This window comes from Haematobia irritans, chromosome 1 (genome assembly GCF_050003625.1).
Source record: "Haematobia irritans isolate KBUSLIRL chromosome 1, ASM5000362v1, whole genome shotgun sequence".
Lineage (NCBI taxonomy): Eukaryota > Metazoa > Arthropoda > Insecta > Diptera > Muscidae > Haematobia > Haematobia irritans.
The window spans coordinates 149,114,043-149,131,288 of record NC_134397.1 but is presented as its reverse complement, the minus strand read 5'-3'; the positions used below and the strand labels follow the sequence as shown (position 1 = coordinate 149,131,288).

General features: G+C 33.1%; 1 protein-coding gene across 1 annotated transcript; it reads left to right on the top strand.

Moving 5' to 3' along the window:
• The first annotated feature begins 331 nt into the window (after positions 1-331).
• LOC142232423 (uncharacterized) lies at positions 332-2,221 on the top strand. The gene has a single exon (XM_075303246.1). The coding sequence runs from the start codon at positions 332-334 to the stop codon at positions 2,219-2,221; it is 1,890 nt and encodes a 629-aa protein (XP_075159361.1).
• The last annotated feature ends 15,025 nt before the right edge of the window (positions 2,222-17,246 follow it).

Here is a 17,246-nt window from a genome sequence, read left to right as displayed (position 1 = left end):
ACGAGTGACGAAGACGAGAGTAACGAAAAGGAGATGATCTAACAAGCCGAAGAAAACAACGGATGAGAACGAGATTACGACGAAGCGAAAACCCAAACTACGTGGGATAAAAGGAACGAATTTTCAACGAAAATGAGAATGAAACTAAGCGAATAAAGCATAGGACGAAAAAAGCAAACCAGAAGAAATAGATCGAAGAGACGAGCGAAAAAAAACACGACAACAAGAAGTACTTGCGAAAACAGATTTAAGAGTAAAGGCATACCGCGAGGAATGAGCATCGAATTTAATTATGTTGAATAAAGTATTAAAAGACATGGGAAGCAGGAAAATGAGGTCGCTCGAAAATGCGTTTAATGTAAATCTGGCCGCATTAAATTCTATGATGAAACAGGGACAGAACGTAAGAGATAAATACTACTTACAAAAAAAGTACGAGAGGTTGGAAGATCAGATGAGGAGGCTCCGTGACATTCATACGGAAATGGTGAAAGAAGGAGAGGTCAACGATTTTACGGAAGACCAATGGGAGCAAGCAGTCTCTGATTTGAATGAGGAACAGGAGAAAATAATGGAAACATCCATGGCTTTAGAATCAACGGACAAGAAGACCATCAAGTTGGAAAAAATAAGAATTCCGGAGTTTAGTGGACGCCTGGAAGACTGGAATACATTCTATGGGCTATTCCGGACTCTGATACACGAAGATGAGAACTCATCTAATCAGGAGAAGATGTTTCGGTTAAAAACTGCATTGAAAGGAGACGCATGGCAACTGATCCGAAACATGCCGTTGTCTAGTACCGGATACAAAACAGCGTTAGAAACTTTGCAACAAAGGTACGACAACAAAAGGAATCTTTTCAACCATTATTTGGACAAGCTTATCGATCAACCGAACATAAATTCGTCATCAACTGCCAGTATTACGCAACTACTGGATGTATCGATTGAGTGCATTGAAGGCATCAAAGCGATGAATTTGAAATTAGAAGATGCGTATCCGATTCTTGCGCATATTATATTACGAAAATTGGATGTGGAAACACGTCTGCAATACGAGCAGACAATACAAAAATCTACGGAAATTCAGGACATCGGTGACATTCTAAAATTCCTGCAGCAACGATACCAAATATTAAAATCAGTATGGACAACAGATGAGAGAAGAAAATCACTCAAGCAATTCAGGTTTAAACCAGCGACAGCTACTGAGTACGATAACAAATTGAAGTGCGGTTATTGTAGGAAGGCAGGACATAAAACGTTCCAATGCAGAGTATATGCCACTTTAAGGGTTCAGGAGAGAATAGAATGGGTAAATAAGAACGAGATATGCCGTAATTGCTTGGTTCACAAAGCCACAAGAAGATGTAGGAGCAAAAGAAGTTGCTATACATGCAAAGGGCTACACCACACAAGTCTACATATTAATAAATCCGAGGCTTTTGAAGATAGCAGCGAAACGACTTTGACAACATTGAATGAAGCACATCACGTTTTAATAGCAACCGCACAGATCCGTGTAAAATCGAATCAGAACGGATTCATAACTTTGAGAGCGTTAATCGATCCCTGCGCGCAAACCTCATTAATCAGTGAGGAAGCCGTAAACATTCTGCAACTCCCAAAACTAAAAACCGATGTAACTCTACAGGGACTTGGGGGTGTAATAGTCGGCAAAGCGAAATCTAAAGTCAATATTGATGTCAAACCACGGTTCATGAGTGACTATGTTTTGAACATAGAAGCAATGGTGTTTCCTAAACTGGCTTCCCTACAACAAGATCCCACGTGTGAGTACAATATTGATAATTGGGATAACATTACTCTTGCAGATCCAGACTTTGCGTCATCAGACAGAATAGATGTGTTGATTGGGAGTGACGTCTATCATGAACTTGTTCAACAAGGTATTCTCAAAACAGATAAACTGCTGGCGCAGGAAACAAAGCTAGGATGGATATTATCTGGATCCATTTCAGCAAACGATAGGAGTGATAAAAAATTTGTAGCCACCACTACGATAAAAAGAGATAAAAAATTTGAAGGTATTACAGAAAACGAAAACGTGGTAAGGGACAACGTTTGTGTGGAGAACTACTCATCAACTAAAACGAATGACCAGCACTTTGTAAGACGTATATTCAAGAACCATATTAAATGGGAAGGCTCAAATCAACGGGCAAGGACACGAGTCCTGAATATAAGGAAGAAGTGATGCAACAACACTGAAATCAAAGAAGAATACGATCCTTTTATAGATGACACATCTTTCACACCACTTACCCTAAACGGTTCTTAGAGGACGATGTACATTCCACTTTGGGGCCGCGCAGAATGTTTGAATTTCTCAAACATCATTTATCGTAAGTAAACACATGTTGCTCTCGAAGGAAAATCAGATATGTCCATAGCTGGGTAGAATCGTGGATATTAGTTGAACATTGTTGATAACCTATCAATTGTATTTAGATGTTTCTGTTTGTGTGGTATACTCTGTTATTAGTGTGTTACTTATTTTGAGTTTAATGCATGGGATTTTCAGAGTAGAGATAAACATATGAATTTTATGACACCCACAAAGACAAAGTCACTTGAGAAGAGATCAATGTTATCTATAATGGGTTTCTATTTGTATATGAGTTAGGGGATAAGTTGTTGTGACGATAGGTTAAGAAATATTTTGTAAGATAGCATGTAAGAATGAAAAATTTAAAATAAATTGAGTGTATTCATCAACCTCGACGAAGACGGAGGCATTTTCATTCACTAAGCGTCCTAGAGCGACCCCCCCAAAAAATTGAAAAATCCACCCAAAACCTAAAAAAATTGAAATTTTTATATGAAAAACTTCTTTTGCCCATATCTCCTAAACTAAGCGTCCTAGTGCGAAAAGGACTTTAATTCGTGCCCACCCCCAAAAAATTGACAAATCCACACAAAACCTAAATAAATTGAAATTTTTATATGAAAAACTTCTTTTGCCCATATCTCCTTAAATATGCGTCCTAGAGCGAAAAGGACTTTAATTCGTGACCACCCCCAAAAAGTTGAAAAATCCACCCAAAACCTAAAAAAATTGAAATTTTTATATGAAAAACTTCTTTTGCCCATATCTCCTTAAATATGCGTTGTAGAGCGAAAAGGACTTTAATTCGTGACCACCCCCAAAAAGTTGAAAAATCCACCCCAAACCTAAAAAAATTGAAATTTTTATATGAAAAACTTCTTTTGCCCATATTTCCTAAACTAAGCGTCCTAGAGCGAAAAGGACTTTAATTCGTGACCCCCCAAAAAATTGAAAAATCCACCCAAAACCTAAAAAAATTGAAATTTTTATATGAAAAACTTCTTTTGCCCATATCTCCTTAAATATGCGTCCTAGAGCGATAAAGGACTTTAATTCGTGACCACCCCCAAAAATTTGAAAAATCCACCCAAAACCTAAAAAAATTGAAATTTTTATATGAAAAACTTCTTTTGCCCATATCTCCTAAACTAAGCGTCCTAGAGCGAAAAGGACTTTAATTCGTGACCACCCCCAAAAAATTGAAAAATTCACCCAAAACCTAAAAAAATTGAAATTTTTATATGAAAAACTTCTTTTGCCCATATCTCCTAAACTAAGCGTCCTAGAGCGAAAAGGACTTTAATTCGTGACCACCCCCAAAAAATTGAAAAATTCACCCAAAACCTAAAAAAATTGAAATTTTTATATGAAAAACTTCTTTTGCCAATATCTCCTAAACTAAGCGTCCTAGAGCGAAAAGGACTTTAATTCGTGACCACCCCCAAAAAATTTAAAAATCCACACAAAACCTAAAAAAATTGAAATTTTTATATGAAAAACTTCTTTTGCCCATATCTCCTTAAATATGCGTCCTAGAGCGATAAAGGACTTTAATTCGTGACCACCCCCAAAAATTTGAAAAATCCACCCAAAACCTAAAAAAATTGAAATTTTTATATGAAAAACTTCTTTCGCCCATATCTCCTAAACTAAGCGTCCTAGAGCGAAAAGGACTTTAATTCGTGACCCCCCACCCCAAAAAGTTGAAAAATCCACCCAAAACCTAAAAAAATTGAAATTTTTTTATGAAAAACTTCTTTTGCCCATATCTCCTAAACTAAGCGTCCTAGAGCGAAAAGGACTTTAATTCGTGACCACCCCCAAAAAATTGACAAATCCACACAAAACCTAAATAAATTGAAATTTTTATATGAAAAACTTCTTTTGCCCATATCTCCTTAAATATGCGTCCTAGAGCGAAAAGGACTTTAATTCGTGACCACCCCCAAAAAATTGAAAAATCCACCCAAAACCTAAAAAAATTGAAATTTTTATATGAAAAACTTCTTTTGCCCATATCTCCTTAAATATGCGTCCTAGAGCGAAAATGACTTTAATTCGTGACCACCCCCAAAAATTTGAAAAATCCACCCAAAACCTAAAAAAATTGAAATTTTTATATGAAAAACTTCTTTTGCCCATATCTCCTAAACTAAGCGTCCTAGAGCGAAAAGGACTTTAATTCGTGACCACCCCCAAAAAATTGAAAAATCCACCCAAAACCTAAAAAAATTGAAATTTTTATATGAAAAACTTCTTTTGCCCATATCTCCTTAAATATGCGTCCTAGAGCGAAAAGGACTTTAATTCGTGACCACCCCCAAAAAATTGAAAAATCCACCCGAAACCTAAAAAAATTGAAATTTTTATATGAAAAACTTCTTTTGCCCATATCTCCTAAACTAAGCGACCTAGAGCGAAAAGGACTTTAAAAAAAAAAAAAACCTAAAAAAATTGAAATTTTTTTATGAAAAACTTCTTTTGCCCATATCTCCTAAACTAAGCGTCCTAGAGCGAAAAGGACTTTAATTCGTGACCACCCCCAAAAAATCTCCTTAAATATGCGTCCAAGAGCGAAAAGGACTTTAATTCGTGACCCCCCCCAAAAAATTGAAAAATCCACCCGAAACCTAAAAAAATTGAAATTTTTATATGAAAAACTTCTTTTGCCCATATCTCCTTAAATATGCGTCCTAGAGCGAAAAGGACTTTAATTCGTGACCACCCCCAAAAATTTGAAAAATCCACCCAAAACCTAAAAAAATTGAAATTTTTATATGAAAAACTTCTTTTGCCCATATCTCCTAAACTAAGCGTCCTAGAGCGACCCCCCCAAAAAATTGAAAAATCCACCCAAAACCTAAAAAAATTGAAATTTTTATATGAAAAACTTCTTTTGCCCATATCTCCTAAACTAAGCGTCCTAGTGCGAAAAGGACTTTAATTCGTGACCACCCCCAAAAAGTTGAAAAATCCACCCAAAACCTAAAAAAATTGAAATTTTTATATGAAAAACTTCTTTTGCCCATATCTCCTTAAATATGCGTTCTAGAGCGAAAAGGACTTTAATTCGTGACCACCCCCAAAAAGTTGAAAAATCCACCCCAAACCTAAAAAAATTGAAATTTTTATATGAAAAACTTCTTTTGCCCATATCTCCTAAACTAAGCGTCCTAGAGCGAAAAGGACTTTAATTCGTGACCACCCCCAAAAAATTGAAAAATCCACCCAAAACCTAAAAAAATTGAAATTTTTATATGAAAAACTTCTTTTGCCCATATCTCCTTAAATATGCGTCCTAGAGCGAAAAGGACTTTAATTCGTGACCACCCCCAAAAAGTTGAAAAATCCACCCAAAACCTAAAAAAATTGAAATTTTTATATGAAAAACTTCTTTTGCCCATATCTCCTAAACTAAGCGTCCTAGTGCGAAAAGGACTTTAATTCGTGACCCCCCCAAAAAATTGAAAAATCCATCCAAAACCTAAAAAATTGAAATTTTTATATGAAAAACTTCTTTTGCCCATATCTCCTTAAATATGCGTCCTAGAGCGAAAAGGACTTTAATTCGCGACCAAACTTCTTTTGCCCATATTTCCTAAATTAAGCGTCCTAGAGCGAAAAGGACTTTAATTCGTGACCACCCCCAAAAAATTGAAAAATCCACCCAAAACCTAAAAAAATTGAAATTTTTATATGAAAAACTTCTTTTGCCCATATCTCCTTAAATATGCGTCCTAGAGCGAAAAGGACTTTAATTCGTGACCACCCCCAAAAAATTGAAAAATTCACCCAAAACCTAAAAAAATTGAAATTTTTATATGAAAAACTTCTTTTGCCCATATCTCCTAAACTAAGCGTCCTTAAATATGCGTCCTAGAGCGAAAAGGACTTTAATTCGTGACCACCCCCAAAAAGTTGAAAAATCCACTCAAAACGTAAAAAAAATGAAATTTTTATATGAAAAACTTCTTTTGCCCATATCACCTTAAATATGCGTCCTAGAGCGAAAAGGACTTTAATTCGTGACCCCCCCAAAAAATTGAAAAATCCATCCAAAACCTAAAAAACTTGAAATTTTTATATGAAAAACTTCTTTTGCCCATATCTCCTTAAATATGCGTCCTAGAGCGAAAAGGACTTTAATTCGAGACCACCCCAAAAAAATTGAAAAATCCACCCAAAACCTAAAAAAATTGAAATTTTTATATGAAAAACTTATTTTGCCCATATCTCCTTAAATATGCGTCCTAGAGCGAAAAGGACTTTAATTCGTGACCACCCCCAAAAAGTTGAAAAATCCACCCAAAACCTAAAAAAATTGAAATTTTTTTATGAAAAACTTCTTTTGCCCATATCTCCTAAACTAAGCGTCCTAGAGCGAAAAGGACTTTAATTCGTGACCACCCCCAAAAAATTGAAAAATCCACCCGAAACCTAAAAAAATTGAAATTTTTATATGAAAAACTTCTTTTGCCCATATCTCCTAAACTAAGCGACCTAGAGCGAAAAGGACTTTAATTCGTGACCCCCCCCAAAAAGTTGAAAAATCCACCCAAAACCTAAAAAAATTGAAATTTTTTTATGAAAAACTTCTTTTGCCCATATCTCCTAAACTAAGCGTCCTAGAGCGAAAAGGACTTTAATTCGTGACCACCCCCAAAAAATCTCCTTAATTATGCGTCCAAGAGCGAAAAGGACTTTAATTCGTGACCCCCCCCAAAAAATTGGAAAATCCACCAAAAACCTAAAAAAAATTGAAATTTTTATATGAAAAACTTCTTTTGCCCATATCTCCTTAAATATGCGTCCTAGAGCGAAAAGGACTTTAATTCGTGACCACCCCCAAAAAGTTGAAAAATCCACCCAAAACCTAAAAAAATTGAAATTTTTATATGAAAAACTTCTTTTGCCCATATCTCCTTAAATATGCGTTCTAGAGCGAAAAGGACTTTAATTCGTGACCACCCCCAAAAAGTTGAAAAATCCACCCCAAACCTAAAAAAATTGAAATTTTTATATGAAAAACTTCTTTTGCCCATATTTCCTAAACTAAGCGTCCTAGAGCGAAAAGGACTTTAATTCGTGACCCCCCAAAAAATTGAAAAATCCACCCAAAACCTAAAAAAATTGAAATTTTTATATGAAAAACTTCTTTTGCCCATATCTCCTTAAATATGCGTCCTAGAGCGAAAAGGACTTTAATTCGTGACCACCCCCAAAAAGTTGAAAAATCCACCCAAAACCTAAAAAAATTGAAATTTTTATATGAAAAACTTCTTTTGCCCATATCTCCTAAACTAAGCGTCCTAGTGCGAAAAGGACTTTAATTCGTGACCCCCCCAAAAAATTGAAAAATCCATCCAAAACCTAAAAAATTTAAATTTTTATATGAAAAACTTCTTTTGCCCATATCTCCTTAAATATGCGTCTTAGAGCGAAAAGGACTTTAATTCGCGACCAAACTTCTTTTGCCCATATTTCCTAAATTAAGCGTCCTAGAGCGAAAAGGACTTTAATTCGTGACCACCCCCAAAAAATTGAAAAATCCACCCAAAACCTAAAAAAATTGAAATTTTTATATGAAAAACTTCTTTTGCCCATATCTCCTTAAATATGCGTCCTAGAGCGAAAAGGACTTTAATTCGTGACCACCCCCAAAAAATTGAAAAATTCACCCAAAACCTAAAAAAATTGAAATTTTTATATGAAAAACTTCTTTTGCCCATATCTCCTAAACTAAGCGTCCTTAAATATGCGTCCTAGAGCGAAAAGGACTTTAATTCGTGACCACCCCCAAAAAGTTGAAAAATCCACTCAAAACGTAAAAAAAATTAAATTTTTATATGAAAAACTTCTTTTGCCCATATCACCTTAAATATGCGTCCTAGAGCGAAAAGGACTTTAATTCGTGACCCCCCCAAAAAATTGAAAAATCCATCCAAAACCTAAAAAACTTGAAATTTTTATATGAAAAACTTCTTTTGCCCATATCTCCTTAAATATGCGTCCTAGAGCGAAAAGGACTTTAATTCGTGACCACCCCCAAAAAATTCAAAAATCCACCCAAAACCTAAAAAAATTTAAATTTTTATATGAAAAACTTCTTTTGCCCATATCTCCTAACTAAGCGTCCTAGAGCGAAAAGGACTTTAATTCGTGACCACCCCCAAAAAGTTGAAAAATCCACCCAAAACCTAAAAAAATTGAAATTTTTTTATGAAAAACTTCTTTTGCCCATATCTCCTAAACTAAGCGTCCTAGAGCGAAAAGGACTTTAATTCGTGACCACCCCCAAAAAATTGAAAAATCCACCCAAAACCTAAAAAAATTGAAAGTTTTATATGAAAAACTTCTTGTTTAGCGTAGTTTTGGAAATATTGAATTTGAACTTTGAATTAACATTGAATTTCTTGTATAAACATAAATTAAAATGAATTTCCTTTTTTAGACCAGTCGTTAACATGTAATAGATTATAGTTTTAAGCTGTCATAATTTTAAGTAGCAACTCTGCTTTCTCCTTTCTTTTCTGAAAAAAAAACTCTGAATTCACCTGTCAAATGTAGTCTAAGTTTCCGCCTCTTTCTTCATCCAGCCATCGACGGGATAACATCATCAATAAAATAACACATCTCAAAACCGAAATCTCTTGTCTCTGTCTCTCTTCTTACAAAACCAGTATATCCCATGTAAGTATTCGTCGTGGGAAGGTAATAAATTAAATGACCCATTAGCCCAGGAGCCTAAGTTCCACCGTCCAATGCATAATCTCGAGGAACCTTAGTTCCCCATTTTTCCACTCAATTTCTCATCTTGAGCTTTAGCGCTTAATTTAAAACCCTTAATATATTATTCATGGTCCTTCGAACCTAAGTTGTTCAACCAATATTGTAATACAGTCCATTGTTAAAACAAACAAAAAAGAAAACTTGTAAAAATCTTAATTTTTATTGGTCACAAAAATTCCCGAATACCCGGTTAATCACATTCTGTCCATATCGTGAATCAACTCTATTGTGAATTGTTGATAACTACCGTCGGCGCAGTTGCGAGCGGCTTTGTGCGAATTACAATAATTGTTGTAGAGAAAATTTTTGCACGCGTGCCCAACAACATATTGACTGAAGGAAAAACGAAAATTACAAAAAGCTCGTAGTTTTCGACATATTAAAACAAACAAAAAAAAAAAACAGAAATAATAAAAATATTAATAAAAAAGGCAGAAGAAATAAAAATTACAACAAGGTCTGGTTTCCCCCGAATTAAGGAAGAGACATATACATATGTACATGAATGCCGGTTTTCGGCAGCAGAGGAAATATGCATCTTTGGAGTATTAAAAACACCAGATAAAATCTAAAAGTCTGTGAGGAAAAATTTACAGCAGTTCGGTATTGTTGAGCTGAAAATATTATCAGGCACAGAAAGTTATACAGGTCGTCCCGGTAAGTGCCACCATAACCTCAAATTGAGCTGGGCCTCCCATCGTGGTTACGACATGTTGCATCATTTCCATAGAGAGATCCATAGTGCCAAATCAACGTAGCTTGGAAGACATACAACCTGTAACAACACTCATGTTGACGGGTTTATTTGGTATACTCAATCTATTTTACTTCACAATTGTGGTTTCCACCTACATTTTTTTATTCATAGTTAATCTTCGTTTGCATTTTAGGAGTCTGTAAAAGGAGGCCGTTCATTTACCATTATTTGCACGATTTGCATTTAATACAGGTATCAATCAATTACATATATATGTATGTAATAGTGTCCCCGTTCGCTCGTGTTGGAAAAGAAACAAAGGTTCATGGTAAAAGCAACATAACCACCATACATCCCAAACCTGGAAATAGTAAGTTTTAAAATCAAGAAGCCACTGATTCGCGAAGACACACAGTCCCCTGCGCACGCCGCTCGAATCATACAAGTGGAGGAAAAAACTTGGAAGACAAACACACAACTCCACCAAATCGTATCAACACTGTGACGTCATCACAAATTCTTGCAAAAATTACGTACACCAACTAAACCTATGAATTATTGAGGTAAAACAATGAAAATCCACCACTATCACCTAAAGTGAAGTGCCATATGTTCTATTTGCAACACAAAAATTCACCATTTCAATCTCAGTAGCTGTACTGGAGAGGACCAACTTTAATCCACCAATTAAACGGCGCTATTGTTCAACGCAACATTCTGCCAAAAAACCAAAGTAGAGGCGGTGATTTCTTTTGTATTTCCATTTTTTATATGTCGTCTGTTTGTTGCATTAGAAATCTCCGTTCGTGTTAGAAGCGCATGTCCAAGAAAGTAGAATTGCCATTTTCGAATTTCGAAAATTTGAAAGTTGTGCTGGATTGTGCTAGGTTTGTGCCGATTTGTGCTGCAATTTGTTTTTTTAAATTTTATCAAATAGCCGAGATATTTCGAAAAAACTTTTTTCAACAAAATTTTTGCCAGAATCGCCATTTTCGAAATTCGACATTTTGACAGTTGTGCTGACTTGTGCTAGCCGAGTACATTATTGTGCCGTTTAAATAAAAATTCTATCTCTTATAGTTTTCGAGAAATTCTAAAATTTCGAAAAATTTCCAGAATCGCCATTTTCGAATTTCGAAATTTTTAATATTGTATTAAACCGTTATCGACTTGTGCTAAGTTGTGCCGTTGAGATCACCTTTCTATCTCAAGCCGTTTCCGAGAAACAGCCAAATTAAATTTTTAAAAAAGTTCAAAAATATGTGTTTGAAAAACGCCAAAATTTAAAATTTTCGAATTTCAAAAAACTGAACGTTGTGCCAATTTGTGCTAGGTTAGTACTCTTTTGTGCCGTTTGAATCAACTTTCTATCTCAAACCGTTTTGGAGATATTCGCAAAAACTTTTTTTAAAAAATGCCAATTTATGATTGAAAATAGTCAAAATTTAAAATTTTCGAATTTCAAAAAACTGAACGTTGTGCCAATTTGTGCTAGGTTAGTACTCATTTGTGCCGTTTGAATCAACTTTCTATCTCAAACCGTTTTGGAGATATTCGCAAAAACTTTTTTTAAAAAATGCCAATTTATGATTGAAAATAGTCAAAATTTAAAATTTTCGAATTTCAAAAAACTGAACGTTGTGCCAATTTGTGCTAGGTTAGTACTCATTTGTGCCGTTTGAATCAACTTTCTATCTCAAACCGTTTTGGAGATATTCGCAAAAACTTTTTTTAAAAAATGCCAATTTATGATTGAAAATAGTCAAAATTTAAAATTTTCGAATTTCAAAAAACTGAACGTTGTGCCAATTTGTGCTAGGTTAGTACTCATTTGTGCCGTTTGAATCAACTTTCTATCTCAAACCGTTTTGGAGATATTCGCAAAAACTTTTTTTAAAAAATGCCAATTTATGATTGAAAATAGTCAAAATTTAAAATTTTCGAATTTCAAAAACCTGAACGTTGTGCCAATTTGTGCTAGGTTAGTACTCTTTTGTGCCGTTTGAATCAACTTTCTATCTCAAACCGTTTTGGAGATATTCGCAAAAACTTTTTTTAAAAAATGCCAATTTATGATTGAAAATAGTCAAAATTTAAAATTTTCGAATTTCAAAAAACTGAACGTTGTGCCAATTTGTGCTAGGTTAGTACTCTTTTGTGCCGTTTGAATCAACTTTCTATCTCAAACCGTTTTGGAGATATTCGCAAAAACTTTTTTTAAAAAATGCCAATTTATGCCAAAATAGTCAAAATTTAAAATTTTCGAATTTCAAAAAACTGAACGTTGTGCCAATTTGTGCTAGGTTAGTACTCATTTGTGCCGTTTGAATCAACTTTCTATCTCAAACCGTTTTGGAGATATTCGCAAAAACTTTTTTTAAAAAATGCCAATTTATGCCAAAATAGTCAAAATTTAAAATTTTCGAATTTCAAAAAACTGAACGTTGTGCCAATTTGTGCTAGGTTAGTACTCATTTGTGCCGTTTGAATCAACTTTCTATCTCAAACCGTTTTGGAGATATTCGCAAAAATTTTTTTTAAAAAATGCCAATTTATGATTGAAAATAGTCAAAATTTAAAATTTTCGAATTTCAAAAAACTGAACGTTGTGCCAATTTGTGCTAGGTTAGTACTCTTTTGTGCCGTTTGAATCAACTTTCTATCTCAAACCGTTTTGGAGATATTCGCAAAAACTTTTTTTAAAAAATGCCAATTTATGATTGAAAATAGTCAAAATTTAAAATTTTCGAATTTCAAAAAACTGAACGTTGTGCCAATTTGTGCTAGGTTAGTACTCTTTTGTGCCGTTTGAATCAACTTTCTATCTCAAACCGTTTTGGAGATATTCGCAAAAACTTTTTTTAAAAAATGCCAATTTATGCCAAAATAGTCAAAATTTAAAATTTTCGAATTTCAAAAAACTGAACGTTAGGCCAATTTGTGCTAGGTTAGTACTCATTTGTGCCGTTTGAATCAACTTTCTATCTCAAACCGTTTTGGAGATATTCGCAAAAACTTTTTTTAAAAAATGCCAATTTATGATTGAAAATAGTCAAAATTTAAAATTTTCGAATTTCAAAAAACTGAACGTTGTGCCAATTTGTGCTAGGTTAGTACTCATTTGTGCCGTTTGAATCAACTTTCTATCTCAAACCGTTTTGGAGATATTCGCAAAAACTTTTTTTAAAAAATGCCAATTTATGATTGAAAATAGTCAAAATTTAAAATTTTCGAATTTCAAAAAACTGAACGTTGTGCCAATTTGTGCTAGGTTAGTACTCATTTGTGCCGTTTGAATCAACTTTCTATCTCAAACCGTTTTGGAGATATTCGCAAAAACTTTTTTTAAAAAATGCCAATTTATGCCAAAATAGTCAAAATTTAAAATTTTCGAATTTCAAAAAACTGAACGTTGTGCCAATTTGTGCTAGGTTAGTACTCATTTGTGCCGTTTGAATCAACTTTCTATCTCAAACCGTTTTGGAGATATTCGCAAAAACTTTTTTTAAAAAATGCCAATTTATGATTGAAAATAGTCAAAATTTAAAATTTTCGAATTTCAAAAAACTGAACGTTGTGCCAATTTGTGCTAGGTTAGTACTCATTTGTGCCGTTTGAATCAACTTTCTATCTCAAACCGTTTTGGAGATATTCGCAAAAACTTTTTTTAAAAAATGCCAATTTATGATTGAAAATAGTCAAAATTTAAAATTTTCGAATTTCAAAAAACTGAACGTTGTGCCAATTTGTGCTAGGTTAGTACTCATTTGTGCCGTTTGAATCAACTTTCTATCTCAAACCGTTTTGGAGATATTCGCAAAAACTTTTTTTAAAAAATGCCAATTTATGATTGAAAATAGTCAAAATTTAAAATTTTCGAATTTCAAAAAACTGAACGTTGTGCCAATTTGTGCTAGGTTAGTACTCATTTGTGCCGTTTGAATCAACTTTCTATCTCAAACCGTTTTGGAGATATTCGCAAAAACTTTTTTTAAAAAATGCCAATTTATGATTGAAAATAGTCAAAATTTAAAATTTTCGAATTTCAAAAAACTGAACGTTGTGCCAATTTGTGCTAGGTTAGTACTCTTTTGTGCCGTTTGAATCAACTTTCTATCTCAAACCGTTTTGGAGATATTCGCAAAAACTTTTTTTAAAAAATGCCAATTTATGCCAAAATAGTCAAAATTTAAAATTTTCGAATTTCAAAACTTTTTTAAAAAAAGTTTTTGCGAATATCTCCAAAACGGTTTGAGATAGAAAGTTGATTCAAACGGCACAAAAGAGTACTAACCTAGCACAAATTGGCACAACGTTCAGTTTTTTGAAATTCGAAAATTTTAAATTTTGACTATTTTCAATCATAAATTGGCATTTTTTAAAAAAAGTTTTTGCGAATATCTCCAAAACGGTTTGAGATAGAAAGTTGATTCAAACGGCACAAATGAGTACTAACCTAGCACAAATTGGCACAACGTTCAGTTTTTTGAAATTCGAAAATTTTAAATTTTGACTATTTTCAATCATAAATTGGCATTTTTTAAAAAAAGTTTTTGCGAATATCTCCAAAACGGTTTGAGATAGAAAGTTGATTCAAACGGCACAAATGAGTACTAACCTAGCACAAATTGGCACAACGTTCAGTTTTTTGAAATTCGAAAATTTTAAATTTTGACTATTTTCAATCATAAATTGGCATTTTTTAAAAAAAGTTTTTGCGAATATCTCCAAAACGGTTTGAGATAGAAAGTTGATTCAAACGGCACAAATGAGTACTAACCTAGCACAAATTGGCACAACGTTCAGTTTTTTGAAATTCGAAAATTTTAAATTTTGACTATTTTCAATCATAAATTGGCATTTTTTAAAAAAAGTTTTTGCGAATATCTCCAAAACGGTTTGAGATAGAAAGTTGATTCAAACGGCACAAATGAGTACTAACCTAGCACAAATTGGCACAACGTTCAGTTTTTTGAAATTCGAAAATTTTAAATTTTGACTATTTTGGCATAAATTGGCATTTTTTAAAAAAAGTTTTTGCGAATATCTCCAAAACGGTTTGAGATAGAAAGTTGATTCAAACGGCACAAATGAGTACTAACCTAGCACAAATTGGCACAACGTTCAGTTTTTTGAAATTCGAAAATTTTAAATTTTGACTATTTTCAATCATAAATTGGCATTTTTTAAAAAAAGTTTTTGCGAATATCTCCAAAACGGTTTGAGATAGAAAGTTGATTCAAACGGCACAAATGAGTACTAACCTAGCACAAATTGGCACAACGTTCAGTTTTTTGAAATTCGAAAATTTTAAATTTTGACTATTTTCAATCATAAATTGGCATTTTTTAAAAAAAGTTTTTGCGAATATCTCCAAAACGGTTTGAGATAGAAAGTTGATTCAAACGGCACAAATGAGTACTAACCTAGCACAAATTGGCCTAACGTTCAGTTTTTTGAAATTCGAAAATTTTAAATTTTGACTATTTTGGCATAAATTGGCATTTTTTAAAAAAAGTTTTTGCGAATATCTCCAAAACGGTTTGAGATAGAAAGTTGATTCAAACGGCACAAAAGAGTACTAACCTAGCACAAATTGGCACAACGTTCAGTTTTTTGAAATTCGAAAATTTTAAATTTTGACTATTTTCAATCATAAATTGGCATTTTTTAAAAAAAGTTTTTGCGAATATCTCCAAAACGGTTTGAGATAGAAAGTTGATTCAAACGGCACAAAAGAGTACTAACCTAGCACAAATTGGCACAACGTTCAGTTTTTTGAAATTCGAAAATTTTAAATTTTGACTATTTTCAATCATAAATTGGCATTTTTTAAAAAAAATTTTTGCGAATATCTCCAAAACGGTTTGAGATAGAAAGTTGATTCAAACGGCACAAATGAGTACTAACCTAGCACAAATTGGCACAACGTTCAGTTTTTTGAAATTCGAAAATTTTAAATTTTGACTATTTTGGCATAAATTGGCATTTTTTAAAAAAAGTTTTTGCGAATATCTCCAAAACGGTTTGAGATAGAAAGTTGATTCAAACGGCACAAATGAGTACTAACCTAGCACAAATTGGCACAACGTTCAGTTTTTTGAAATTCGAAAATTTTAAATTTTGACTATTTTGGCATAAATTGGCATTTTTTAAAAAAAGTTTTTGCGAATATCTCCAAAACGGTTTGAGATAGAAAGTTGATTCAAACGGCACAAAAGAGTACTAACCTAGCACAAATTGGCACAACGTTCAGTTTTTTGAAATTCGAAAATTTTAAATTTTGACTATTTTCAATCATAAATTGGCATTTTTTAAAAAAAGTTTTTGCGAATATCTCCAAAACGGTTTGAGATAGAAAGTTGATTCAAACGGCACAAAAGAGTACTAACCTAGCACAAATTGGCACAACGTTCAGGTTTTTGAAATTCGAAAATTTTAAATTTTGACTATTTTCAATCATAAATTGGCATTTTTTAAAAAAAGTTTTTGCGAATATCTCCAAAACGGTTTGAGATAGAAAGTTGATTCAAACGGCACAAATGAGTACTAACCTAGCACAAATTGGCACAACGTTCAGTTTTTTGAAATTCGAAAATTTTAAATTTTGACTATTTTCAATCATAAATTGGCATTTTTTAAAAAAAGTTTTTGCGAATATCTCCAAAACGGTTTGAGATAGAAAGTTGATTCAAACGGCACAAATGAGTACTAACCTAGCACAAATTGGCACAACGTTCAGTTTTTTGAAATTCGAAAATTTTAAATTTTGACTATTTTGGCATAAATTGGCATTTTTTAAAAAAAGTTTTTGCGAATATCTCCAAAACGGTTTGAGATAGAAAGTTGATTCAAACGGCACAAATGAGTACTAACCTAGCACAAATTGGCACAACGTTCAGTTTTTTGAAATTCGAAAATTTTAAATTTTGACTATTTTCAATCATAAATTGGCATTTTTTAAAAAAAGTTTTTGCGAATATCTCCAAAACGGTTTGAGATAGAAAGTTGATTCAAACGGCACAAATGAGTACTAACCTAGCACAAATTGGCACAACGTTCAGTTTTTTGAAATTCGAAAATTTTAAATTTTGACTATTTTCAATCATAAATTGGCATTTTTTAAAAAAAGTTTTTGCGAATATCTCCAAAACGGTTTGAGATAGAAAGTTGATTCAAACGGCACAAATGAGTACTAACCTAGCACAAATTGGCCTAACGTTCAGTTTTTTGAAATTCGAAAATTTTAAATTTTGACTATTTTGGCATAAATTGGCATTTTTTAAAAAAAGTTTTTGCGAATATCTCCAAAACGGTTTGAGATAGAAAGTTGATTCAAACGGCACAAAAGAGTACTAACCTAGCACAAATTGGCACAACGTTCAGTTTTTTGAAATTCGAAAATTT

Bases quoted from the DNA above. Each gene is read 5' to 3' on its own strand.
- LOC142232423 (XM_075303246.1), top strand. From the start codon at position 332: ATGAGGTCGCTCGAAAATGCGTTTAATGTAAATCTGGCCGCATTAAAT.